General features: G+C 44.5%; 1 protein-coding gene across 1 annotated transcript; it reads left to right on the top strand.

Annotated features, from left to right (window-relative positions):
- Positions 1-3,873: 3,873 nt before the first annotated feature.
- On the top strand, positions 3,874-25,470 carry LOC136572923 (dehydrogenase/reductase SDR family member 6). Its single transcript, XM_066573954.1, has 10 exons — positions 3,874-3,954; positions 5,790-5,866; positions 6,674-6,752; positions 8,180-8,276; positions 10,985-11,093; positions 12,003-12,063; positions 13,916-14,029; positions 16,299-16,357; positions 16,440-16,532; positions 25,367-25,470. Exons 2-10 carry the CDS (start codon positions 5,795-5,797, stop codon positions 25,418-25,420), a joined length of 738 nt encoding a protein of 245 aa, XP_066430051.1. The 5' UTR covers positions 3,874-3,954; positions 5,790-5,794; the 3' UTR covers positions 25,421-25,470.
- Positions 25,471-26,667: the final 1,197 nt, after the last annotated feature.

The raw sequence follows: 26,667 nt of genomic DNA on the forward strand, positions 1-26,667 counted from the left end.
TTAGTAGGGAGTAATCACCTCTCGACTTTGCAGTCATCAGGTCATTTGTTACTTTTGTAAGGGCAGTTTCGGTCGAGTGTAGAGAGCGGAAACCAGACTGGAGGGGGTCGAGGAGCGAGTTGTCAGAGAGAAAGCGAGTAAGGCGGGAGTAGACCAGGCGTTCCAGTAATTTGGAGATAAAGGGGAGGTTTGAGACGGGTCGGTAGTTGGCAGCATTAGTCGGGTCAAGGGTTGCTTTTTTAAGCAGAGGGGATATAATGGAGTGTTTGAATGAGGAGGGAAAAGTGCCAGAGGTTAGGGAGAGGTTGCAGATTGTGGTAAGGTGAGTAATGAGAGCTGGGGAAAGGGAGCAGAGGAGGTGAGAGGTGAGAGGGTCGCTAGCGCAGGTGGTGGGGCGGGCAGCGGAAAGGAGCCTGGAGACTTCTTCCTCTGTCGTTGGTTCTAGCGTAGATAGTGAGTAGGTGCTGGATGCAGTGCTGATGAAACTGGGATCAGGGCTAACCATGCCGCTTTCAGAGATTTCTTTTCGAATGTGGTCGATCTTTTCTTTGAAATAGGCAGCTAGTTCTCCGGCAGTCAGGTCTGTCGCAGGGGCCTGTTCCTTGGGGCTGAGGAGGGAGTGAAAGGTCTCAGAGTTGTTTAGGGTTGTGGGATAGTGAGGAGACAAGGGAGGTGAAATAAACTTGTTTGGCATGGTGAAGGGCTAGGTTATACGTTTTAAGCATGAATTTGAAGTGGAGGAAGTCTGCCGGCAGCTTTGACTTTCTCCACAGCCGCTCGGCGCACCTAGAGCACCGCCGGATGAAGCGCGTTTGGGACGTGAGCCAGGGTTGCCGTGGTCTGCGTTTGACGGCTCGCGTCACAGGCGGTGCCACTTCATCCAAGGCACGGCTGAGGGTGGTGTGGTAATATTCGGCTGCCAGGTTAGGGCAGGGGAGGCGAGAGATAGGCGATAGGGAGGACTGAACAGTTTCGGCAAACTGTTTAGTGCGGATAGCCTGGAGGTTCCTAGAGGTGCGATAGATAGGAGGGTCAGGAGAGATGCTAGGGTGCCTGATGGAGAAAGAGAGAAGGTTGTGATCTGAGAGTGGAAGGGGGGAGATAGTAAAGTGAGAAGCAGAGCAGAGACGGAGGAAAACTAAGTCGAGTGTTACCATCTCTATGAGTGGGGGAGTCAGAGATTAGTGATAGGCCAAGGGAGGAGGTAAGTGTTAAAAGCCGGGAGGCAGATGAGGAGCTAGAGTTGTTAGTAGGAATGTTGAAATCACCAAGGATGAGGGTTGGGATTTCACAGGATAGGAAGTGGGGGAGCCAGGCAGCAAAGTGGTCTAGGAACAGGCGGGCAGGACCTGGGGGGCGGTAAATAACTGCGACACGCAGAGGCAGTGGGCGGAAGAGTCGCAGGGTGTGGACTTCGAAGGAGTGGAAGGTAAGCGAGGGAGCTGAGGGAATGACCTGGAAGGTACAGTTTGGGGAGAGGATGATGCCTACTCCTCCACCGCGTCTGTCATCCGATCTGGGGGTGTGGGAGAACTGCAGGCCATCATAGGACAATGCAGCGGGGGAGGTAGAATCGGACTGCTGTATCCAGGTTTCCGTGAGGGCGAGCAAGTTCAAGCGTTTACTGGTGAAAAGGTCATGGATAGTTGGGAGTTTGTTACATGCAGATTGGGAGTTCCATAGGGCGCATTTGAATGGGGCAGGGGGGGGAGGGGGGGCATTTTGGTAGAGAACAGAACGGGGTGGGCCTGGGTTGGGGGAGATGTCCCCTGCAGCTAGGAGTAGCAGAGTAGCAAGGGTGAGCACATGGCTAGGGGATTTGTGTTGGTGGCTGAGGTGTTTCTTTGCGGTATTGGGGGGTTGGAGGCGTCTTAAGAAGTTGAACAGTGCATGGGAGCCATACATAGGTGAGGAGAGGAGGAGGGGCTGATGTGGATGGAGTGTGTTGGGGCCGGGCGTTGGAAGAAAGTGTAAAGGCTTGAAAAGAGGATAGCGAAGAGTGCAAAGAGGAGAGTATTTTCCTCCAGACTTTGGACAGTTGTGCATGTTACCTGTCTCCTGCTCTGTCGAACTGCGCTGTATAACTGCATCATTCAACAGCATCAAACACTTGTTGCTGGACACATCAGGTGTGGCAGCCTTTGGTGAGGCATGGAGGGTAGAACTGACTTAAAGTTCTGGCTCCAGGACTTCAGCTGGGAGTGGCTTGTTACATTTCACTAGTCAACCAGCTGACCTGACCCAACTTTAGATGGCTAATGAACAAGATGTGGGGGGGGGGGGGGGGGGGGGGGGCTTTATTGCCCTCTTACAAAAACAAACTGTGTCCAGCAACACTAAGATGAGACAGGGAGAAAACTATTTGGGGGAGGTGAAGAGGGAAATACATATAGTACAAATAGAGTCTATTCAATTTATATGAAGCAATGGGACATACCATTGCGCACAGATTATGACAAATTTAAAGGTATCACAGCAGAGTCAGTGGAAGGAAGGCGGAGCAGTCAAATTCAGATGGAGTGGAGCAATGGATGAGTGAAACATACCATTGCGCACAGATTATGACAAATTACAAAAATGAGCCTAGCCGCCGCGTTTAATATGGATCAGAGAGGGGAGAGCCTGGTGCGAGGAAGGACAATGAACAGCGAGTTGCAGTAGTCGAGTCGAGTGCATGCGGGCGACAATGAGTGTCTTTAGCGAGTCCGTGGTGAGGAACAGACAGATTTTAGCAATATTTCTGAGGTGCAGGTGGCATGTTCAAGCCAGAGATTGGATGTGGGGTGGGGGTGGGGGTAAAGGAGAGGTCACAGTCCATTGTGACCCCAAGGCAGTAGACATGCTGTCTGGGGGTTATAGTGGTGCCAGATACGGATATGGAAATGTTGGGGGGAGGTCAGTTTTTGATAGGTTAATTTTGAGAAAGAGGGAGGACTTGGTGTTACAGACAGCAGGCAGACAGTCGGTGAGGTTTTAGAGGAATGGTGCTGGGATGTCAGGGGAAGAGGTGTCTAGCTGGATGTTGTCAGCATAGAGATAGTATTGGAGGCCGAATTTGCGGATGGTTTGTCCAATTGGGGCTGTGTAGATAGAGAAGAGAAGGGGACCAAGGACCGAGCCCTGACAGCGAGAGGAAGGGGAGAGGACATAGAGCCAGCAAAGGAGATGCTGAAAGAGAGGTAGGAGGAGAACTAGGGGAAAGCCATGTCCTTCAGGCCGATAGAGTGAAGCATAGTGAGAAGGAGGTGATGGTCAACAGTGTCAAATGCAGCAGAGCGGTCAAGGAGGATTAATAGGGAGTAGTCATCAGGTCATTTAATACTTTTGTGAGGGCAGTTTTGGTCGACTGTAATAAATAAATTACCTGAAAGCACTGCAGAATAAGTTGGTGCTATACAAATAACAAGTCCCTCCACCCCACCCCCCAACCATGAGGGGCCCACATCAAGTAGATGATTCAGAATAACCTCTCTGCCTAATTATGTCTGATAGTTTGTCTAGAAATTTATTGTAAATTCTCAATTTTTACAGAAAACAAGCACATATTATTTATTTCCTTTAGACACTCAATCTGTAAATGTGAACCATGGGGATATCTTCTTGTGAAGTAAACCATTCTGTACCAGCCTCAATGTTAGCTTTTTTTATTATTTTGGCTTGTGTAGTAATACATTATTACAGTATTGTACCCTCCTGTCCCGTTGTACGCAGTTATTATACGTGCCATATAAACACTGAGACCATCTCTACCTGCGAACACACCGCACAAGCAGGCAGCTGCAGACTTTACAACTGTTTGTACTTCCATATATTCAACACTAGATGGCGCCCGGCTCCATGTGACCGCCTGTAACGAATGCTCTTATGCTAAATCAGCGGGAAGTGGTTCCTTTGTGCCACGTGACTGCTGACAGTCCAAAGCTCGCGCAGTGCAGCCCGGGGCCGTGAACACAGGTCGGTGCTCCGGTATCTAACCGATAGTCCGTAGTGCGGTACCAGCATACAGCAGATGCAAGCACTGGCACATGTGCGGGGTCTGTCGGGCACGGTGCCCCCTCAGCAGGGTTCAGTCTTTCATCATTGCTGTATGGAGTGGGTTGCAAATTGATCAAAGCCATTTAACCCCTTAAGGCCGATTTTATTCCGAAGGTTTTTTTATTTTCACCTCCTCTTTTCAAAAGCCATAACTTTTAATTTTTCCGTCTGCGCGGCCGGGTGACGGCTTGGTTTTTGCGTGGCAAACTGCAGTTGTCATTGGTACCATTTTTGGGCGCACATGCTGTATTGTAAAAGTTTTCTGTTTTTGGACGGCAGAGAGAGGAAATGCATTGTCTTTTTTTTTGAACAATGTATGGCCGCCTGCAGATGGCCGTGTCAGACCCCACTGTGAGAATTCTCGCAGCGGACCTGAGCCCCTACCAGTGTGGCGCTCACCTGTCCCGCGGCTCTGGCTCTTTTATGTTCTGGCTGTCAGCGCAGAGCGCGGCCGGGAGTGACATTTCTGTGCCGGCCTCTGCACGACCCGCACGGAAATAGAACATGCCGCGATTAGTTTTCCGTGTGTGTTTTCACGCGGACAAATCGCAACCGTCTGCATAGGATTGCGTTTTGCAATGCACTCCTATGCAGGCATCCAGGGGCGGGAAATTTCCGCAGCATTTCCACCTGTGTGCAGGGGCATAATCATACAACATAAAGGACATGATGTTTGCTGCGGGTCGGTACGATTATGACGATACAAACTTTTTTTTTTTTTTTCTTTTTTAAGGCTTTTCTTTTTTTGGGGGGAAAATGTACCTGTTTTGACATTGGAGCATTCAAAGTCCCATGCGTTCTTTTATTTTCCCATGGATGGAGCTCCGTGAGGGCTTGTTTTTTTTGCGGGACTAGCTGTAGATTGCATTGGTGCCATTTAGAGGTAGATACAACTTTTTCATCACTTATACTGCATATTTTAAGAGGCAAAATAAGCATTTTGGCTTCGTTTTTTAGTTGTTTTTTACGGTTTTGGCAATGCAGGATGAATGGCATATTCAATTTTTTGTACAGGTCGTTATGGCTATAATTATACTAAATATGTGGGGGGGGGTTTTGTTTTTTTTTATAAAAATTGGGGAAAGTTTTTTTTTTTTTTTTTTTTTTTTTTTTTTTTAACAGTATTTTTATCAAACTTTTTTTAGTTATGTCCCTGTAGGGGACTTGAACCATAAAAGCTATTATAATGCAATGCCCAGTCAATGTACATTGCGGCATTTAGGGGGTTAACAGCAGGGATTGCTGTTCTCATCGATCCCCATTGTTGCAGTGGCAGGCTGGCACTACTAGTCACAGCCGGCTCTCACTGGAGGATCGCATGGGCTCACTCCTGTGCCCCCGCCATTCGCAGGTTGTAAGTTTATGTCCTGTTGCATTAAGTACCATGCATTCAGGTACTTTAACCCCTTAACATCCTGTGGCGTTAAGGGGTTAAAGTTGTGCTATACGCTGTCACTTTAATAAATATGGCACGTAAACAGAGAAGGTGGGGTGGCTATATACGCAAGCGGGGCCTTACAGGGGTTTTCTGATGGACGGGGTCTACGGCTCAGGCTTCCGACCATCATCTGGTGGCTCTGCTCACTGTTCAGTGCAGCGGGCCGGATGTTGTCATCAGTGAACAGGAAGGGGATGCTGAAGTTTACTAACAATTCTGGTAGTTATTGGACATGTATGATGTGGATCAGTAGCTGGAGACAAAATGTTGCTTTTATTACATATGTAATTAGATGTTTTCTGTTGATTTATTTCAGCTAGAATGGGTCGCTTGGATGGAAAAGTAATTTTGCTGTCAGCAGCAGCGCAAGGAATTGGACATTCTGCTGCCATTGTAAGTCCGTTGATTCACCCTGTTTAGTCAATATCACTGCTCTCCAGTTATTTAAATTGTGCAGTCACCTTATTGCGTTTCCCCGAAAATAAGACACTGTCTTATATTAATTTTGCCCCAAAAGAGGTACAGTGTCTTATTTTCAGGGTGTCTTATACTTGCCTAGACGAGGGCGTTCTGGTGCCTTGTGTTGGTCTGCCGAGCAGCGGCAGGCTGTTGTGTCCTCCGCGCTGACAGCATTCTCTTCCTGGTAACGGGGCTTTGAATACCCCTCCTCCAGCAAGCAAGTAGTGTGATTGGATCACGAGCGCCGCGGCTCAGCCAATCAGAGACGGCGCTCAAAAAACCCATCACAGCCATCGCCTTGGTTTATCGAGCACTGCACATTGATTGGCTCAACTGCACCGCTCAAAAAACAATCAATATAGCGCTTGAAGAACCAATCACAGCCATCGCATTGGTTCATCGAGCGCTGCATTGATTGGTTTAGCCGCAGCACTTGAGGACCAATCAGAGCCATCGCTTGCTAGAGGCGGAGTTTGCAAACCCCGTTACTACAAAGCGATCTCCTGTCGGCGGCTGAGGACTGCAAGCAAGCATGCCGGGACTCTGGAAACCAGCGGGAGGGACTCGGACGGCGCCTGCTAGGTAATGTATTGCTTTTTTTATGTAGTTTGGTTAGGGCTTATTTTGGGGGTAGGGCTTATATTTCAGGTTGGTTAGAAAATGAATTGTGTAAGATGGAAGTGTTTTTCTGCTAACGGTTGATAAATGGTTGTAGTAGTTCTATTGTTTTTCTGTCTTTAGGCATTTGCTAAAGAAGGAGCAACAGTGATTGCAACAGACATCAATGAGGAAAAGCTGAAAGCTCTGGAATCGTACAAAGGTAGTTCTCTCCACCTGGCTAGTGCTTGTTATTCCGGACAGATGTGTTCACACAGAGCCAATTTGCTGTTGACTTTCTGCATAAAATGTGCTGCATAGAGATGAGCGAGCGTACTCGGATAAGCACTACTCGCTCGAGTAATTTGCTTTATCTGAGTATCGCTGTGCTCGGGGCTAAAGATTCGGGTGCCGCCGCGGCTGACAGGTGAGTCGCAGGGGAGAGCGGGCGGGAGAGAAGGAGAGAAAGATCTTACCTCCGTTCCTCCCCGCTCTCCCCTGCAGCTCCCCGCTCCGTGCCGGCACCCGACTCTTTAGACCCGAGCACAGCGATACTCAGATAAAGCCAATTACTCGAGCGAGTAGTGCTTATCCGAGTACGCTCGCTCATCTCTAGTGCTGCATAATCTGTACCATTTTACCTAAAGGGGTGAAATGTGCTGCGGATACAAGATTTGTATCAGATGGTCCAGATTTTTTGTGGGTTTGTTCCTGCTGCGGAAAATTCACAGCAAATCAGCGACATGTGAACGCACCCGAACTGGGAATTGTAACCGCGATTCAATGTCATAAAATTTCCCAAATTGTTGAAGAGACACTGTGCCCAATAAATGGCAGACGCCATAAAACATACTTGCTTAAAGGGAACATCAGCACTCTTTACTAATGTGAACGAAGAACAGCACTAAAAAATAGTGGTCTGAATTTTGACATGGCTTTTGATGTGGAAATGCTGCGAATTTTGGCGCGGATTATACGCTACACATGAACGTAACTTTAGGGGGGTTTAAGACAGGATAAGTAGTTACACACAGCAGCGATAGTCGTTGAGCGAATGGCGGGGAAGAGCACCAGAGATCTCTACCAGCCGTCCACCTCCATTTACTGCGAAAAGGCAGTCTTCATAGATGGACTGAGAGAGAAGTCGCTCACTTGTCGTTCTCTTTCAGTTAGCTGAAACAGGGTGGCTAACGTCTACTGAGTAATTTTTGCTCTGTATCCTGTCGGTTGCCGAGCCTACATGGGGGGGGGGGGGGGCAGTCACCCATAATCACTCGTTTAAGTGATTTATTTGGGTGACTATCGGCCCATGTAAAAGTACCTTAGCCTGGGCTGCTGAATTCGCCCCATTTTTTCAGCCTGGGCTGTAATTCATTAAGACTAGAGAGATGTTTGTGCATGGTGGCTCGGCACCGTGGATTTTGTGGCCTGCCTCCACACTGAGATATCATTCTAGTCTCATTGACATAAACACAGAGGTGGCACTAACGTTCTGGTGTGAGCTCCACAGAACGGGCAGAACCAGCTGATGGCTGCAGGAGGGAGGTTGTTTGGTTGTTTGGTTTGCCAACTGTTTTCTTAGCAGAATAATTAGAACTAAGAAGCTGTACTGTATAACCAGTAAATGTGATTTGTATATAATTGCTGCAGGTATTCAGACAAGAGTAGTAGATGTCACAAAGAAGGAACAAATTGAAAAGCTCTGCCAGGAGATTGATAGAATCGATGTTCTCTTCAATGTAGCTGGGTAAGTAAATTGGGACCGCCATATCTAACAGCCCTTCCATCCTGATACATTATATAGCACAGAGCTGCAGTGACCAACACATCAGCTAGTCACATCACATGCCTTCATGTATGTTGTTGCCATTTATTCCAATGCCTTTCAGAATCCCACATATAACAGTTGTACTTAGTAGTGAGTTTTAACTGTGAAATACAGTAACAGAGGAGATCCCCCTATGTGCCAATGATGCCGTAATTCTGAAATTCTCAATGTGTTTTCCACACAAGCCATTATTGTTTGCATTCCCCTCACACAATCAGGGATTGTGATTGATTTGTATTTTAAAAATTTTGCTGTAAAATGTAGTAAAAGCATTGATGAACAACACAGTGTCAGATATATTATTATATAATAAGGCACTACTAATTCCAGAGTGCAGTAATTATTATTACATGGGGAGAACAGAAACAAAACCACTCTTACATGTAGTAATCAATTGATGGAAACAATAGGGGTGAGGGTCCTGCTCCAACGAGCTTACATACTACAAGTAATGGGGTGATACAGAGGGTAAAGGGGCTGGAGATGTGCACGGTATGGCGGAGATGTGCACGGTATGGCGAGGTGGACAGTGAGGGATGCTATACACAAACAATGGTCAGGCCGTATAGTGGCAGAATCGGTATGACTGCAGAGGGCGGTTGATTACGGCTAGCAGGGATTGCAGTCAGTAGGACAGGCAGCATGTTATCAGGCAGAGTACAGAGGGGTTTGGTTTAGGGGATACGGTATGCCTCCCTGAAGAGGTGCGTTTTTAGAGTACGCCTGAAATTGTATGTAAGGGATTGCTTGGATAGTTTTTGGGTAGCGCATTCCAGAGGACTGGTGCTGCTCTGGAGAAGTCTTGAAGGCAGGAGAGAGAGGTTCAAATTAAAGGGGCCCTTAATCTGATTTCATTAGTGGAGTGGAGGTTGCGGGCTGGGTGGTGGATTGAGATGGGGGAGGCAATGTAGGGCAGCGCAGTGCTATGGAGAGCTTTATGGATGAAGGCAGTGAGTTTGAATTTAATTCTGTATTTAACAGGCAGCCAGTGCAGTGACTGGCACAGGGCAGAGGCATCCGAGTAGCTGCCGGGCAGAAGATGAGCCTGGATGCTGCAATTAGGATAAATTGGAGAGTCTGGCATGGGGGAGACCGATCAGCAGCGAGTTGCAATAATCGAGCCAAGAGTAGATGAGGGCAACAGTGAGCGTTTTTAGCGTGTTCACGGTGAGAAAATGGTGAAAGGTGCAGGTGACATGTTTGGGCCAGAGATTGGATATAGGGAGTAAAGGAGAGATTGGAGTCTAATATAATCCCCAAGACAGCCGACGTGCAGTCTGGGAGTTATGGTGGCACCACACACTGAGATGGAGATGTCAGGAGGAGGTCGGTTAGTAGAGGGCGGAAACACCAGTAGGTCAGTTTCTGAGAGGTTCAGTTTTAGGTAGAGAGAAGACATACTGTAAGACAGTAGACAGACATGAAAAAGTGCTCATATTACATAACAGAAAAAACACAAGCAATAGACATGACTAAGGTCTCATTCACATCAGCATCAGAAATTCCATTCGGGACCGCCATAGCTTAATTCCATTTAAACAGAGGCAAAAAATGATGCAGCAGGCTGCTCTATTTTATTCTAGCCGGGAGCCCAGCCAGAAACCGAACAGACCCTATTATAGTCAATGGGATCCATTCAGTGGCATCATAAGACGGATCTGTTCGGCCAGGAGGTGCCATTTTTCTGCTCCCCAATTTGAGCAGGAAATCGGAACCCCCAAACACTAATGTGAACCAACCCTAAACGAGTGACAGACCAGTATCAAGGTAGAGTAGACTCTGATAGAGAGGGCTTACATTGGAAGGGGAAGGAGACAGTAGGTTAGGGTAGAAGGTACTGATATGGTAAGTCTAGGGGCAGTAGGGTTATGTTAGTCTATAGGCTTTTTGGAAGAGGTGGATTTCCTTGTTGCCTTTTGAAGGTTTCAAAGGTAGGGTAGAATCTGATGGGTTTAGTGAGTTTCAGAGTCTGGGGGATGCATGGGAGAAAACTACGAGGTGATGAGTAGACAAGAGAAGAGCAGAGATGGTGGTTTTGTGATGATGGGAAGTTATCTGGACATTAGGTTGGAATGTATGGAGGGATGGGTTGTGGACAGCCTTGTATGGCATTACTTGTACTTGGAACTAAATTTGCTGGGGAATGGATAGCCAGTGAAGGGATTGGTACTGGAAAATGAGCAAGAGCCATAGGAGTGACGAGAGATAGGTGGATACATGCTGACACAATATAGCCAGCCAGTATGTACAGTGCTAGAGAATACAGTAAAAAGAAAAAAGTTTGGTACTGTGCAATGCTTCACTAGTTTTTCAGTCTTAAAGGAACACTCCAAGTAAAATAAAAACTCAGTTTTATATGCCTAATGCAGGGTCTAAGAGAGGGCTGTAATAACGCTGGGATTAGCTCTTTAATGGTTCTTTGAATACCTGTGTCGTTCACCGGCCCTCCGGCAGGCATAACACAGTATATATACCTGGAGTGCTCCTCTAATAAATGTGCCTTATTGTATACAGTAAGAATTCAGTCAAACTGTTCTTCATGATTTTGTTCCTTATGTAGCGGTGTACTGATCACTCTTTATCCTAAAGCTTGTTCATTTTACATTGTAATGTGTGTTATGTTACAGCTTTGTTCACCATGGAACCATATTGGATTGTGAGGAGGCGGATTGGGATTTTACTATGAATCTCAACGTGCGGAGCATGTATCTCATGATCAAAACATTCCTGCCAAAAGTAAGTGTACATTGTTCTCATTCATCCATAGAGTGCAAAATGTATTGTTAGACGCTTGTACTAAAGCGTTGTACCATAATAGACTTTTATCACCTATCCATTGTATAGGTGATAAAAGTTTGATTGGTGAGGGTAACCGCTAGGACCCCTACCTAACCTGAAAACGGGAGTCCCATGTCCTTCTGTCGCTTGCAGGCTCACTGCATTTATGCGCTGTGCCATCAGATTGAATGCAGTGGTGGTTGCACATGCTCGAACTTATTGTAACTGAGGTTGGCTTCACTCAAGCGCAATTGCACGCACCTTAGCGTGATGTTCTTGTGCTATGAACGATGCTTTTTTTGTGCACATATGGGTTTATTTTACTGTACGTCTTCTGCCCGCCACAAACAAAAGCACCAATTGAAATGGCTAATTAGTTCCAGAATTATGCAGTGTTTAACGCATCTCCTTGCTTATTACTTACACATTTTGCACCCCCCACTGACTTCTATGGGGACCTTTGGTGTTCAATTATGCAAAAACTCACACGTAAATTCTGTGCATGTGAAAGAACCCAGTAGAATAACTGGGTTGTATTCACTGCATACAGCGCGCACAGATACGTCCGTGTGAAGCCGGCCTCATTGTAATTCGGGATTTATGCTGCATTGTGCTTGTCCTGTATAATCTGACCTGCAGTCGTACTCCCTCTTCCATCTGTCTCTTACTACTTCTTAAATTATCAAATATATGTGAGCAAGGGGGACGGATAGAAAATGTGGCGCTATTTCTAGAAGAAAACAGCCATGTTTTTCTAATCCTGTAGAATCCCTTAACCCTGTCCTAGCTGGGCATTTTATCAATAACACAGAAAAGTTCGAAAGAATATTGGAAATTAGTATCAATGTAATTCTTAATGTTTTCTAGATGCTTGCCCAAAAATCAGGGAACATTATCAACATGTCATCTGTGGCCTCCAGTATTAAAGGTACACATCATTTAATGTTTTACCTATTTGTTACTTACTATAAAACATTATTTATGGTTTCTTTTTGTGTATGGTGGGTTTTCATTTACTTTGCTTTTTCTGCTTTGATTGGTTTGGCAGAGATAAATGTGACAAGACAGCCGCCCACCCAGCCGCTCTGTAAAAATGAATATGTATGTGGATTATATATGTATGTTCCATTATATACAGTGGCACGTGTAAATCATTTATCAGGTGGAGGGCCTAGGTATGTATGTATCTGTGGACTAGGGCCAAGATATTAAAGCCATGCCAATGTTCTCAGGGATTATCCGTCTGTTTTAGGCAGCAGGGACATGATCTTTTTTTCATTTCCTTGAGCCCGGTAGGTCTTCGTGGCTAACATTAAACATAATTTAGTCCATCCATGATTAGATCGAAGTGGTTAAAAGTTTCATATTCCTTGGGTCATCAAGGATCTGCCTGTTTAAACGTCGGACATGCGATGTACAGGTTTTTTTTTTCTAAATAGCCTGCTTTTCCTGCGGAATCCGCAGCCTGTCTGCAATGTCGATTGCAGACTGGCCGCAGGTCCGGTGGCTTCCATTGACTTTAGTGTATCCATTTGTGTAATTGGGCTTCTGCCTGCTTATAATGCGACAGCATAATAATAGGAAGAAGAAAAGCGATTGCTGGCATGAAAAAACGTGAGAATTGTAATTTATAAATGCTCATCTTGTATGTAAGGCTGAAAAAAGACATATGTCCATCTAGTTTAGCCTGCTACCCCCCCTAACCTCCAATGTTGATCCAGAGGAAGGCAACAAACACCCAATGAAATAGAAGCCAATTTTCCTCATTTTAGGGGAAAAAATTCCTTCCCGGCTTCAATCTGGCAATCGGAATAACTACCTGGATTACCGACCCTTCTGAAGTTATTAGTGACTATAACATGTAATACTTTTACACTGAAGAAAGGCATCCAGACTGTTCTTGTACTCTTTTAGACCGTTCACCATCACCACGTCCTCTGGCAGAGAGTTCCATAGTCTCTCTGCTCTTACTGTAAAGAACTGGACAGAAATCACTCCATTGCTGTATTTGTACCCAGGACTGTGACTATAACAAGGGAACTTCCTCTACATATAGAGGAAAGAAGGTTTCTACTCCAACATAGAAGGGGGTTATGTTGGTGTAGAAAGCTTATTTCCTCTATATGTAGAGCCCCTTGTTACTGCCATAGTCCTGGGTATAAATAGATGATGGAGAGATCTCTGTATTGGCCCCTGATATATCTGTACATGGTTATTAGATTGCCCCTCCACCGTCTTTTTTTTTTTTTTTTTTAACTAAATAACCCCAATTTTGATAACCTCTCTTGTTACTGTAGTTCACCTATTCCATTTATTACTTGTCGCCCACCTTTGAACCCGCTCAAGCTCTGATATGTCCTTCTTGAGGACCGGTCCCCAAAACTGTCCACAATATTCCATGTGTGGTCTAACCAGTAAAGAGGAAGAACAATGTTCTCGTCATGTGCTCCTAGACCTTTTTTGATGCACCCCATGATCCTATTTGCCTTGGCAGCAGCTGCCTGACACTGGTTGCTTCAGTTAAGCTTTTATAGTTCCCTAAAACCCCCCAAGTCCTTTTCCATGTCAGTGTTCCCCAGTAGTTTCCCATTTAGTGTGTAATGGTGACATGTCTTTCCTCTGCCCATCTGCAGAACCTTATATTTATCAGTGTTAAACCTCATTATACAACTTGCTATATCGTTGACTGCCGCTCGTTACAGGTAATTGTATCTGCCTGTGACACAGGCCTCATACACTATGCATTTGGCAATTATACTTGTGTTATTCTTTCCTTGCAGGAGTGGTAAATAGATGTGTATATAGCACTTCAAAGGCCGCAGTCATTGGTCTCACAAAGTCTGTTGCTGCAGATTTCATTGAGCAAGGGATTCGGTGTAACTGTATATGTCCAGGTAAGTGAACTACAATGGTAGAACACAATGTAAAGCTTTATATACGCTCTCCTTTACATAATCCAACGACACACAAAAAAATGCTCTTTCTATTGTCCTGTTCAGTTTTCATTAGCTGACAAAAGATCCTCGTCATAGTGTCCTTTTACACAGGAGGTCTGTCAAGCGTTTTAGTGTCCGGCAGTCATCTCAGCGATAATTGCTCCTTCACACAGCAGTGATGATAGCTCAATGAATGGAGGCTGAGCAGGCCAGAGATCGCTCCAGCCGCCCACATCCTTTCACAGTAAACAGGCAGTTGTTCATAGGTGAACCACTGCCTGTTTACACGGGCTGATTGTTATGCCTGCAGAAATTTAGCAACAAACGGATTAGTTCTCATCATCATTAAAAACACTGGACAACACAGCAGTGAGGGCAAGTAGGCCTCCTGCCCACAGACAGAGCGGGACACGCCCGCAGTTTTACACCACAGGAATCCTGCGGGAATAAACAAAAGTCCCCGCTGGCGATTGCGGAAAAATGCGGTTTTTACCGCATTTTCCCTTGCTCTCCATTAATACTATATTAATGGAGATCTCCCGCCGCGGAAAAACGCGGTGAATTAGAACATGTCGCGATTTTTTTTTTTTTCCCGCGGCGCAAATCCGTGGCAGAATTCCGCATGTGAGGACTGAGCCATTAGGTTCAATAGAACCTAATAGCTACGTTATTCTGCCGCGGATTTACGCCGTGGGGAACGCAGTATAAATTTGGCAGTGGGCATTAGCCCTTTGGAGTATAAAGGGGCACTAACTTTTCAGACAACTTGTGCTCATCCACTAGCTTGCATTAGTCACATCATTTCTGCAATCTGCTTGCATTAAAAATATTGTTGCTTTACTACTCTAAATCCCTTTCAGCTTCTCTACAATCCATTCTCTGTCATTTATTACAGAGATTCTTTAGTAATCAGGAAACAATGATGTTTCCATAGCAATAGGGGGGAGAGGCTATCTTCACATCCGGCTCCCCTGCACTTACAACTTACAGACTGCATACTGACAGGTCTGCAGACACTGTGATGACAATTTCCACAGTCTCTTCCTCTCCTACTATTGTATTATGTGGTGTGTGTCTGTGTATGTGCATATGTTACACACATTATCATTATCTGATTGGACCAGAGTGCAATGCAGCATGGGAAGTATGGACAAGGAAATCAGTACAGTGAACTACTGGCAAAATGTTAGGCTTGCTACACACCCCTTCGTTGAAAGTGGATTGCAAACAGCAGAACAGACAAATGGGGAAGAGCACCTGAAACTCAGAACTTTGTGTATTTTAGAAAACTTGTTTAAGGATGCTATTACACAACAGTGCTTTTGTCTGTGTTTACAAATACACCAAAATCGCATTTGAAAAAAGCATGTAAAAATGTTCATCTCAGTAATGTCAACTGATAAACACATGCATTTTTCCAAAACACGTTTTTGCATATACTTTTCATACTGCGAAGACCCGCGGCAGATCGCCGCCGCTGCACACGAATCTCCGCTTGTGGACAGGGGGACGACGCTTTCCATAGCAACGCTATGGAAAGCTTTGGCCGGCGAATCACACCCTAAGGGTTATATGAAAACATGCCATGAGCCCTGTAGCATGTGGGACGAGACAGGACTTGTTGTTTGTATGGCGCTTTCAGGTAATTATAGGTACTCTACTCTACAAGTCAACCTTGAGCCAGCTACCTGAACCATGCAGGGATTGAACCTGCAACCTTCAGGTCATGAGCGAGAGCTTAGGACTGCATACTGCTGCCTTAACACTCTGCGCCACACAAGGCCTCCGAGCATGTATAGCAGGGCCATGTGAGGGGCACATTACACACTGAGCCCACTGAGGGAATTTCCAACAGACTGTCACTCAGGGGCCTTCTGCAGTGACAGAAAGAAGACTGCATGTTGTCTGTCATTTGTAGATATATGTGGGGCTTCCACACAAGAAAGTGCAGCCTAAGAAATACAGCCTGTCATTGATTATTACATCCACTCCAAGTCATAAGTTGTAAAAGAGTATAAAAAAACACCCAGCAATATTAGTGGTAAGGGGGCCCTTAGGCCCCCTAGTTTATGGGCCCATTCACAATTGCGACCCTTGCAACCCCTATTCCTATGTGTAAAGTAAATGTAACTATCATTATGGCGTCATTATTTTTCTCTTGCCTACACTAAGGATTAATTGTCATTGTAATGATTTGCATTAAAGTACAGATTATACATTTATGTAGGGACTGTGGATACACCATCATTGAGAGAAAGGATCCAAGCAAGGCCAAACCCTGAACAGGTAAGAACAGGAAATATTCTAGTATTTCTAGCTGAAATGATCTATTTGCAGATAATTCGCCATTTTCCTATGACTTAACTAGGCTTTAAAGGACTTCCTCGCAAGACAAAAAACTGGCAGAATGGCCACAGCAGAAGAAGTTGCTCATCTCTGTGTGTACCTGGCTTCTGATGAAGTAAGTGCTTTCTCGATGTTTCCAAATGTGGAACATAAATAAACAGGAAAGACAAATGAAGATGGAAATCGGAACAATGTACTGATGCATCCAGTGTATAGTCATCTTGTGAGGGTATATATATATATTGCCATATGTGTTTTTTATGCTTTTATACCTATATGCAAGTTTTATTCAATTCCAAATGAGAAAAAACTTAATACGTCGCCTTAAATCAGATATCCCAAGGTTTTGCAAGGCTTTGCAAGAAGATGTTCTAGAAATTCAGAGAAGATACCGAACCAGACGCAAGGACGCATGTACTTGGCCGATTTCCCAGAAGCCCAGGAACAAGATATCAAGATGTTCAAATGTACATGACTGTTATATGATTTTCACTGTCTCAGTCCGCAAATCCGGACTGCCCATATATGGTTATAAGCCCATCACCCCTTAGTGGTGAGAGGGCAGAGGGTATAAGATCTCATGTAATCTGTAATAAAGTGCGCAGTTTTTTCTCCCGTGTGAGGAGCTAGACCAGACTCCTGTGTGTGGTGTCTCTTCTTACGGCCGGCAACGGGGCAAGTGGGGTGGGCCGGATTGGTGCTGTACTTAGAATTTTAACCCTCATAAATGGCGCCCAACGTGGGGCGGTAAAATCGGAGCTTACAGCGCAATTCACCCGGATCCACGCTACTGAGAAACCGTCCTACTGCAAACCGAGCCTGATCAACTCACTTAGAACTCCAGGTAAGACAAACATATATTTATGTTGTGTTTTACGCTGAGAGTCTTGCAGCAGGACTGACTATCTGTGGTTTGTGACCGGACGGGTTGGGTTAAGAGTTCTACACGGTAACTCGTGTGGGCTCCGGGTTTGCCGTCATGGACCACTGACCGTGATATGCGCACCAATGGCTCACCCAGAAATTAGTCTGTAGTTTATTTGTTGTTGAAGTCCGTAGCGTTTTAGCGATAGTGGAGATTGTTTGTTGTATTTGCAAAAGTTTTTTTCTCTTACTTTTTATTTTTTCTCATAGAAGAAGGGACCCTCGGGTTTAGTTTAGTTAGTTAATGGTTTAGCTGAGGAGGAGACGCACTCTATGAGAAGTTTCATAGAAATAGGGACTCTCGGTCGGTTTGCCTTATATATGGGGCTAGCGATTTGATTTCAGAGAGATGCATTTTTATGGGGCTGGTTCCATAAGAAGAAGAGACCTTCGGTTGCCTTGCCAGTATATAAGGGCCTGACAATTTGGAATTAAGAAGGATACATTCTGTGGAGCGTGTTATTATCATTGTTGTTTTTGTTCTAATATGCGTAAGATCTTATTAAAGAAGATAGAGCCCCTCAAGGGCTGCCGCCGTGTGGATGAATCTGTAAAATGTAAGAAAACTAATGAAAATGTGTGACACCGACCCGCACGGCAGATTACAAAATGGTGTCTGGGGGGAGGTCTTTAGGACCCAGAGGTGCCTTGGAAGACCAAGGTTTGCTAGAAGCAGAGAGACAGTCAGAGAAAGTTACGTATGTACACATTATTTGTTTAAGAAAGTGTCCGTAAGTGAAATGTTGAAAAGTACAGTAAGTGATCAAGAGGGCGTCAGGAGAGTGTCTATTGAAGGTTATATTGGCAGTTAGGTAGGGGAGAGAAGTACAATGCACGTGATTTGTTGGTAAAGAGAGATGAAAATGTGTATAATACAAGATAGATAATAGATAATGTATAATCCATACTAGGTGGATATATGTGTGTATATATACTGTAAGTGCAAATAGTTAGCTGAAGGGGAGAAGAGTCTGTTGACAAGTAGCTGCAAAGTCTGTGTAGCCTTCCAAGGTCAGAAAGATAACAGCGAGAGAGAAAATACAATAACATCCTTGGTTAATATCTTGGCTTGCTTGCAATGAATTGAAATGAATTTAATTAGTTATACTGTCTTAGTAGGCAGGGAAATATAGTAATTTCTAATGTATATTCTTACTTATACAGGGGTTGAAAATGAATGTTGCAAGGTCCCAGCATATGTGTTAATTATGATTTCAAAATGTTTTTCAATAGTTTAAGCTAAAACAAATCAGTTTGTGTTTCATAGTCGCGGAGAGATAAGAGATTTGTTTTGAAAAAGTGGGGGCTTTCAGAATTCACTCCAAAGTCAGGGTCACAGAAACTAAACACTTCAGCGTTTAATACAGCATATAATAGCTTCAGTAGATAAGAAATATGGAATATTTCAGTCACTCAGCAAACTTTTTCACATAATTTGTCAAAGATAGCGCTCATTCACAATCTCATCTCAATAGAATTATGTACGTTATAAAAAGATAGCACTCACCATGGGTGTTTTTCAGCTGATGTATGTATGTTTGTCAAACTTTTTTGTCCGTGCATCTGCATGTACTGGTACACCTTCAAAGGGGGGCGACGGAGCAGACTTGAGCGCATGGATGGATGTGAGTTAGTGACCCGTGTTTGAGCTGTGGTGGAATGTGTGATGTGGAAATTGACTGGGGGTAAAAGTCCTACCCCATGCATGGGACTTTGCTTGGTTGTGATGTGGACGTGTGGACGGTTAAGCTGAAATTAAGTTGAGAAGACGGACGCAATGTGCCAATATCGAGGGGGTGGAGCTAGATGATGTAATAGTACGTAGTAATGTTTCATCCCTCCTCTCGATGAGGGAGGGGGTGAGCAGCTAGTAAAAATTTTTTGTTTTGTTTTTTTCTCCTGTCTGAGATTTGATAAGAAATTGCAGGCAGGAACAGACTAATAATGAATTCACTTAAGGGATCTCACATTTCCAATATTAGTAGATGTTTTGTAGATTATTCTTCCCCGTTGTAACTCATGTTTCTGTTATAGGTGCTAACATTTTACAGGCTTTATCTGCTTCCATCAAATCTTTTTACAATGTTATACTACCTTGAAACCGGGTGCTCTTGTTACAATTGCGTACCCTGTTTCAAAGGGGGGGAGGAGAAGGCATAGGTGATCTAGGTATGGCAAGTCAGCCATTTTAGGTATTGCAAATCAGCCATTTTTAAATTTTTTTTGCAAGTCATTTTTAAATTTTTAAATTTTTTGCAACAAGGTTCTAATCTTTTTGAAATAGCATATCAGCCTGATTGTCTAGCAGTGATGCAACAAGAAAATTTAAGTTTAAAAAAGTTACTGAAAGCCCTTGTTAATAATGCATATTTTGAGTTGTTTTTTATAGATGGTACCCAGGGTGATTGACGACTCCACACTGGATATACAGTGGTTACACAACAAGATGTCCTAAAAAGCAGAATGTCTCCGCATGTCGCAGTACAAGAAGCGGAATTAAAAGCACTCACGGAGGCGTGTAGAGTGGAGGAAGGTAAGACGGCAAACATTTACACTGACTCCCGGTATGCATCTGGCATAGCTCATGATTAAGGCCCAACATGGAAGGCCAGACAGTTTTTTACCTCAGCAGGACAGCCAATTAAGAATGATGCAATGGTGCAGAGTCTCATGGAGGCCCTATTTCTACCTGACAAAGGTGGAAAGTTCACACCAATTCCTACACCAGAGAAGCAAGAGGCAACGCTATCACAGGCCACACAGCAAAAGCAGCGGCCCTCAAGCCGTGGAAGACAGAAGAAAAGAAGAATTTGACTACACTTGGACTTTGATAAAAATCTTGGACTTTGATAAAAACATTGGACTTTGATAAAAACATTGGACTTTGATAAAAATCTTGGACTTTGATAAAAATCTTGGACTTTGATTATAACTTTGGACTTTGACTAAAACTACAAATGGACTAAAAAGGGACGGCGTATGGTGAACAGTCAACAGAACTTGCTTACCATAGTCCCTGTGCCCCATGATGGCCCAGCTGACGCACGGAAAGACACACCTCTCGAAGCAGTAATGATGTCGATGCTTGAACAAGGACGGGTGGCTCCTTGGTTTTCTGTAGCTGCTGCATCATTTGTCCAATTTTGCATGATCTTTGCCATAAAGCAACAGGGCAGAAGTAAATTTGCCACACCACACTTGCCTAGACCACTCTACCCATTTCAGGGATTGCAAATTGGCTACACTCAGCTCCTACTTGTTGGGAAGCATGAATATGTGCTTGTTGTTGTTAATGCTTTTCAGGTTGGAGACCTACCCTGTTACCAAAATAAATAAGCAGGTAACCGCACAGAAGCTCATGAATGAGGTAATCCGCAGATATGGGGCACCGGAAATGATTGAGTCAAACAAAGGTACACACTTCACAGGTGAAATAATGCAACACATTATGTCTGTTTTGGGTATTTTCCAGGCTTTTCACACACCCTACCATCCGCGGAGTAGTGGGAAAGTAGATACAAAAGGCAATAGAGAAAATGGTAAAATTTTGAATTGAGTGTCTCCTATTAGTTTTTTTTCCTTAGGAGGATACATGCCACAGTATCAGAGTTTGGGGAATGATTTTCTTGTTAATTTTGTCATAGCCTCTCCAAGGAATTGTTAGTAATGCATTCTGTAGTCTCTGCTTTCCTCCCAGGTCCTACAGATGAGTGTCACAATCTAAAACCAGGTGACAGGGTCTATGTGAAAAAGTTTGAGCGAGAAACACGGTTTAAAGGTCCTTACCAGATGTTGTTCACCACCCCAACTGCAGTCAAGCTCGAAGGAAAGCCCACTTGGATCCACACTTCGCACTGAAAAAATTAATGATCCTGCATATCCTTTACATGCTATAATGTGGTACAATTCCTCTAACACACACCTTTGACTACTGTACACTAGCCCCTGTTTCAGAACAAATTAATATAATGAAATGTGCAATAAGACTACACTGAGGGTGAGAATCCAACACCGCATCGTGCTAAGAGAGACGTTGACACTCAAGGTGGTAACTTTGACCCACATGTACACATAGATACAATAGGAGTGCCAAGGGGGGTGCGAGCTGAGATCAGGTTAAAGCAAGTTTTGAGTCCTTATTTTCTATTGTCACTGTTAATAATAATGTAGATTAGATGAATTATATCTATTACAATCAGCAGAGGTTTGTAAACTACACCAGAGATGCTTTACAAGGGTTAGTTGACCAGTTAGGGCCCACTGCATCCATGGCCCTAGAGTAGCCCTGGATATGATTTTAACAGAAAGAGGTGGGGTATGTAATTTTCTGTATGTGTATTATCCCTTTGATCAAAGAGTATGAGTAATGTGACACCAAAATTTCCCTTGTTTGAAAAAGATGAAGAGCCAGTTCCGATAATGACAACCAGATACGTTACCAGAAGAATGGAGAGATGGACTAGTACTGTGTCTGCCTCAGTCTCATAAGATGGACTGTCAGTGGACTTCCCATTTGCCTAGGGAAAGTGCAGAAGACCTTAGGTTCCGGCGGGGGCACACCCTGTGGGGTGTTAACTCGTACAGATAGAGGGTGTGGATGCCCGGAAATAAGCCCAGGGAATCCATGGCCTCCTTCTGAGGTTAGGTAGGGATTCCTTCCCTTTTAGGAGTAGGGACTTACGGGCAGTGGAGAAACCCTGACGCAAGGGAGAGACGACCGAAGAAGAGTGCAAGGTCTGATGCTTGATCTCCATATTAAGTTTTTTAGGGGGGTTTGTGAGGGTATATATATATATTGCCATATGTGTTTTTTATGCTTTTATACCTATATGCAAGTTTTATTCAATTCCAAATGAGAAAAAACTTAATACGTCGCCTTAAATCAGATATCCCAAGGTTTTGCAAGGCTTTGCAAGAAGATGTTCTAGAAATTCAGAGAAGATACCGAACCAGACGCAAGGACGCATGTACTTGGCCGATTTCCCAGAAGCCCAGGAACAAGATATCAAGATGTTCAAATGTACATGACTGTTATATGATTTTCACTGTCTCAGTCCGCAAATCCGGACTGCCCATATATGGTTATAAGCCCATCACCCCTTAGTGGTGAGAGGGCAGAGGGTATAAGATCTCATGTAATCTGTAATAAAGTGCGCAGTTTTTTCTCCCGTGTGAGGAGCTAGACCAGACTCCTGTGTGTGGTGTCTCTTCTTACGGCCGGCAACGGGGCAAGTGGGGTGGGCCGGATTGGTGCTGTACTTAGAATTTTAACCCTCATAATCTCTTTATGGGAGGCAAAATCCATTGAGATCCTCTAAATCCTATGGCCCCATCTTACCTATCTATTTCAATAATGGTTTACTCACCACCTGACTGCTTTATGTGTCCTCCAAAGGCCCATTTAGACACAACGATTATCGCTCAAAATTTGTTCAAAAAACATAGTTTCAGCGATAATTGTTGTCTAAATGTGCCCGTTTTTCAGTTCTGCTTGAAAACTATTGTTGAGCAGAACAGCTGATAAATGCTGTCTTTGCTGTCCATGGTGCTGAATACTCCACGGGGAGCTAGAGATTACATTGTTTTCTCTTAGGGCCTGTGGCTGAACAATGGAGCTAATTACAGGGCTCAGACCTCCTGCGGAGTTCTGCAACAGCTGCCAGAAGCTCATTTGCATGCAAATGAAGCTGATAACATTCTAATGGCAATCTTTTGAAAGATTATCTGTGTGTGTAAATGGGCCTTAAGTAACACTGGGCATCCTGTGTAGGTACCCCAGGTCTCCTCCCCAGTGGCCAGGAACTTCAGGTGAACCTTCTGTCAATTGTACCTGAGGCCTGTAGGACATTAATGTTTCTGGGGGCTATTTGGCTGAGCTGTTTCATAGGGAATCTGTGTTATAGGGGGGGGGGGGGAGCATAAAACTACTGTTTCTAGAAATATGGAGATAGGGCGTTTAAGAGTGGTATGTGACTACTATGTTAAATTAATGTGCATCCTTGAATTGAGTCATGGCCCCCATTATATAATGGTCCATACACCACTGCCCTGGACAATAAAACAAAATCCCATTTGGGGTTCGTTCACAAATTAGCAAAATAAACATCAAAATCCAAACCGTATGGTGCGGTGTTTTACTTTGATTTGTAGCAGATTTCACCCCAGAGTGAAGGCGGCTGCAGATCCAGATTGTCACACGGGTTATAGAGACTGAATTCATGCTGTGAATTCTGCAGTGTGAACATACTGTAACAGATCCAGTTAGATCAGCTGAGCGCTTTCCCATAAAGCTTACACTGTCCTTAGAGGTGCGTTAGTTGTCGCTGAAAAAGAAAGCTCTAGCATCGCTAGTTATCTTCTCTGAGCTGGCCGTAAAGAATGCTCTTGTCACTGACCTACTTCTGTGTCCTGCCTATATCATAACTGTTATGGGCTCTGTGGTGTTATACAAATTTAGACAGTTCTCATTGCATTTAAAGGGGTTTTCTGAAATGTAGAAAAAGTTACAAGAGCGGGCAATGGTGTTAAATAGAGAGGGGAAAGCATACTCATCATTTCAGTGGACTTCTTTGTCCAGCACTACCAATCTAGTCCCACCAGCCCAATTCTGGAAGACTGCAGCAGCCCGTTTATGTCTGCACTTTATTTTAAAAAAATTAAGCCCCTAGAAGGAGGAGTTGTTTTGCTGCAAGACTTTGCATGCAGTTACATCTCAGGCAGATATGCAAATGATTAGAGTTGGGGTGTGATTAGATGAACGGTCTTGCCACCTGAGGCCCTAAAAGCGGTCCCCCCTTGGCCTATAAAACTGCTCAGAGTCTACTTGTGTGTAGTGACCACTGTTTTTTTTTTTTGTTTTTTTCTAAACTCCTGCTTTCCCGCGGTCCGTGGCACGGACGCAGTGACAGTTGGTGACAGGATGGTTGTATCGACTAATTGCCCACCATCTGGGCCGTTCTGACCAGAATGTTAAGCTGTGTTGGGACCAGTGGATGCGTGTGGGCACACAAGGTGATCGGGCTCAGGATGCCCTTGACAGTCCACCAGTAGAGAGACTCATGTGACAAGCACAAGCAGCTCCATCGGTTTTGTTGTCCGCCATCCAGAGACAAGGTGGCACCATCATTACAGGCCCCTGTATCATCTGAACATTTTCCAGGTGCTTGCTCTCTACGCACCCATTATGGCACCATAATCTTTGACATCCACCCACTGTCGCCTCCGTTTGCAGTTTTGTCATAAGCAACAAAACTGGACTGCTACGGAGTGGAACCAGATTGTCTTCAGCGACGAATCTAGTTTAATTTGGGGCCTGACAACGGCGGCGTTTTACTCTAGAAACAGCCTTGGTATCGTTTCTAGCTCCCCAGGGCTGACTGAATGGCATTGCCTGGTCTTCGTTTGCATCACTGCAGAAATAGAAGAAAAAGATGAAGTGGAGCAACCCTGGTGTGAGGAAATATAGAATAAAGGACCTGTTGCTAAGTACCAGACATAGGATGGAGAACTCTTTCTTTTTTTTCTGGTATTATTTCCTGGGAGGGTGCTGCCCATCCTACGAAATGTTATACCCACATGACGACTGTCCTATATATTTGCCAAAAGAGATCTAAATTTATTTATAAGAACCAGATTGTATACGAGTTTCGAAGTATGTGAACCTCTTCCTCAGTGCTCACTTGGGATACACGTCCCTGATGGTGTATCTCAGAAAAGTCCAAGCTTGATTGATTGATAGTCCTTATAAATAAATTTTAGATCTGTTTTGGCAACTATATATGACGGTCATCATTATCTGAAGGTTGCACCATATTCACCCCTGCTAAAGAAAGTTGTTGGTTTTTTTGCATCCTCGTTTGCATCACCGGAATGCTAGATGAAGGTTATCTGCAGACTGTTCATAATGTGTTCTCCCATATGATGTGCTGTAAAATCCTTCATAGTTCCTAGCTTCTGCACTCTTATGTTATATGTGATCTCCATAGTATTACTTCTAAGATGAATGTTTTCTTCTTGTCTTTTTAGTCTGCTTATGTTTCTGGCAACGCACACATTATTGATGGCGGCTGGAGTCTGTAAATCGTAGGAGATGATTTTGATAACAGATGAACCAACTCACCAAAAATCAAAAAAACCACAGAGGTGAGGAAAAAGAAAAAAACAAACATTCACTGAAAAAGCCAAAAATACCTGAAGGTCTGCAAAGCAGACACGGTCGCCATAGGCACGATCGCCATAAGGCAGGCACAATCGCCACCGGCACAATCGCCGTAGGGCAGGCGCAATGGCCTTAAGCCCTGAGGATATGTAGTCAGCCAGACAATAATGTGTGGAGGAGCAACTTGTTCCTGGCAAGCTAATATGCAGTCACCCACTCAACCCAGCCCAGAATGGGGAGGAGTGACTGCATATACTAAAAGCCTGCACATGTGAACGATACCAAAGATGTCAGCCATAGATAGGTGGTGACCCACCATACAGGATATCAACCCTGGCTGATATGACAGCGGGTTGCCCTGTATCTCTAAGGTGGGCCACACTGGCTGACATCTTGGGCTCCCCCACCAACTAGCAAACTACATACAAAAGTACTAATGCATACTGATAAAATGCGGGTGTTAGTACTGCATTTTGGCCAAAACGCATAGGCTGACGGACCGCGTCGAGGTCACACCGCTTCCGTCAGTACCTACGCTAACTCACGATAAATTACATAAAATCACAGAGGTGAGGAAAAAGAAAAAAACAAACATTCACTGAAAAAGCCAAAAATACCTGAAGGTCTGCAAAGCAGACACGGTCGCCATAGGCACGATCGCCATAAGGCAGGCACAATCGCCACCGGCACAATCGCCGTAGGGCAGGCGCAATGGCCTTAAGCCCTGAGGATATGTAGTCAGCCAGACAATAATGTGTGGAGGAGCAACTTGTTCCTGGCAAGCTAATATGCAGTCACCCACTCAACCCAGCCCAGAATGGGGAGGAGTGACTGCATATACTAAAAGCCTGCACATGTGAACGATACCAAAGATGTCAGCCATAGATAGGTGGTGACCCACCATACAGGATATCAACCCTGGCTGATATGACAGCGGGTTGCCCTGTATCTCTAAGGTGGGCCACACTGGCTGACATCTTGGGCTCCCCCACCAACTAGCAAACTACATACAAAAGTACTAATGCATACTGATAAAATGCGGGTGTTAGTACTGCATTTTGGCCAAAACGCATAGGCTGACGGACCGCGTCGAGGTCACACCGCTTCCGTCAGTACCTACGCTAACTCACGATAAATTACATAAAATCACAGAGGTGAGGAAAAAGAA

This window comes from Eleutherodactylus coqui, chromosome 7 (assembly GCF_035609145.1).
Source record: "Eleutherodactylus coqui strain aEleCoq1 chromosome 7, aEleCoq1.hap1, whole genome shotgun sequence".
Taxonomy (NCBI): Eukaryota; Metazoa; Chordata; class Amphibia; order Anura; family Eleutherodactylidae; genus Eleutherodactylus; species Eleutherodactylus coqui.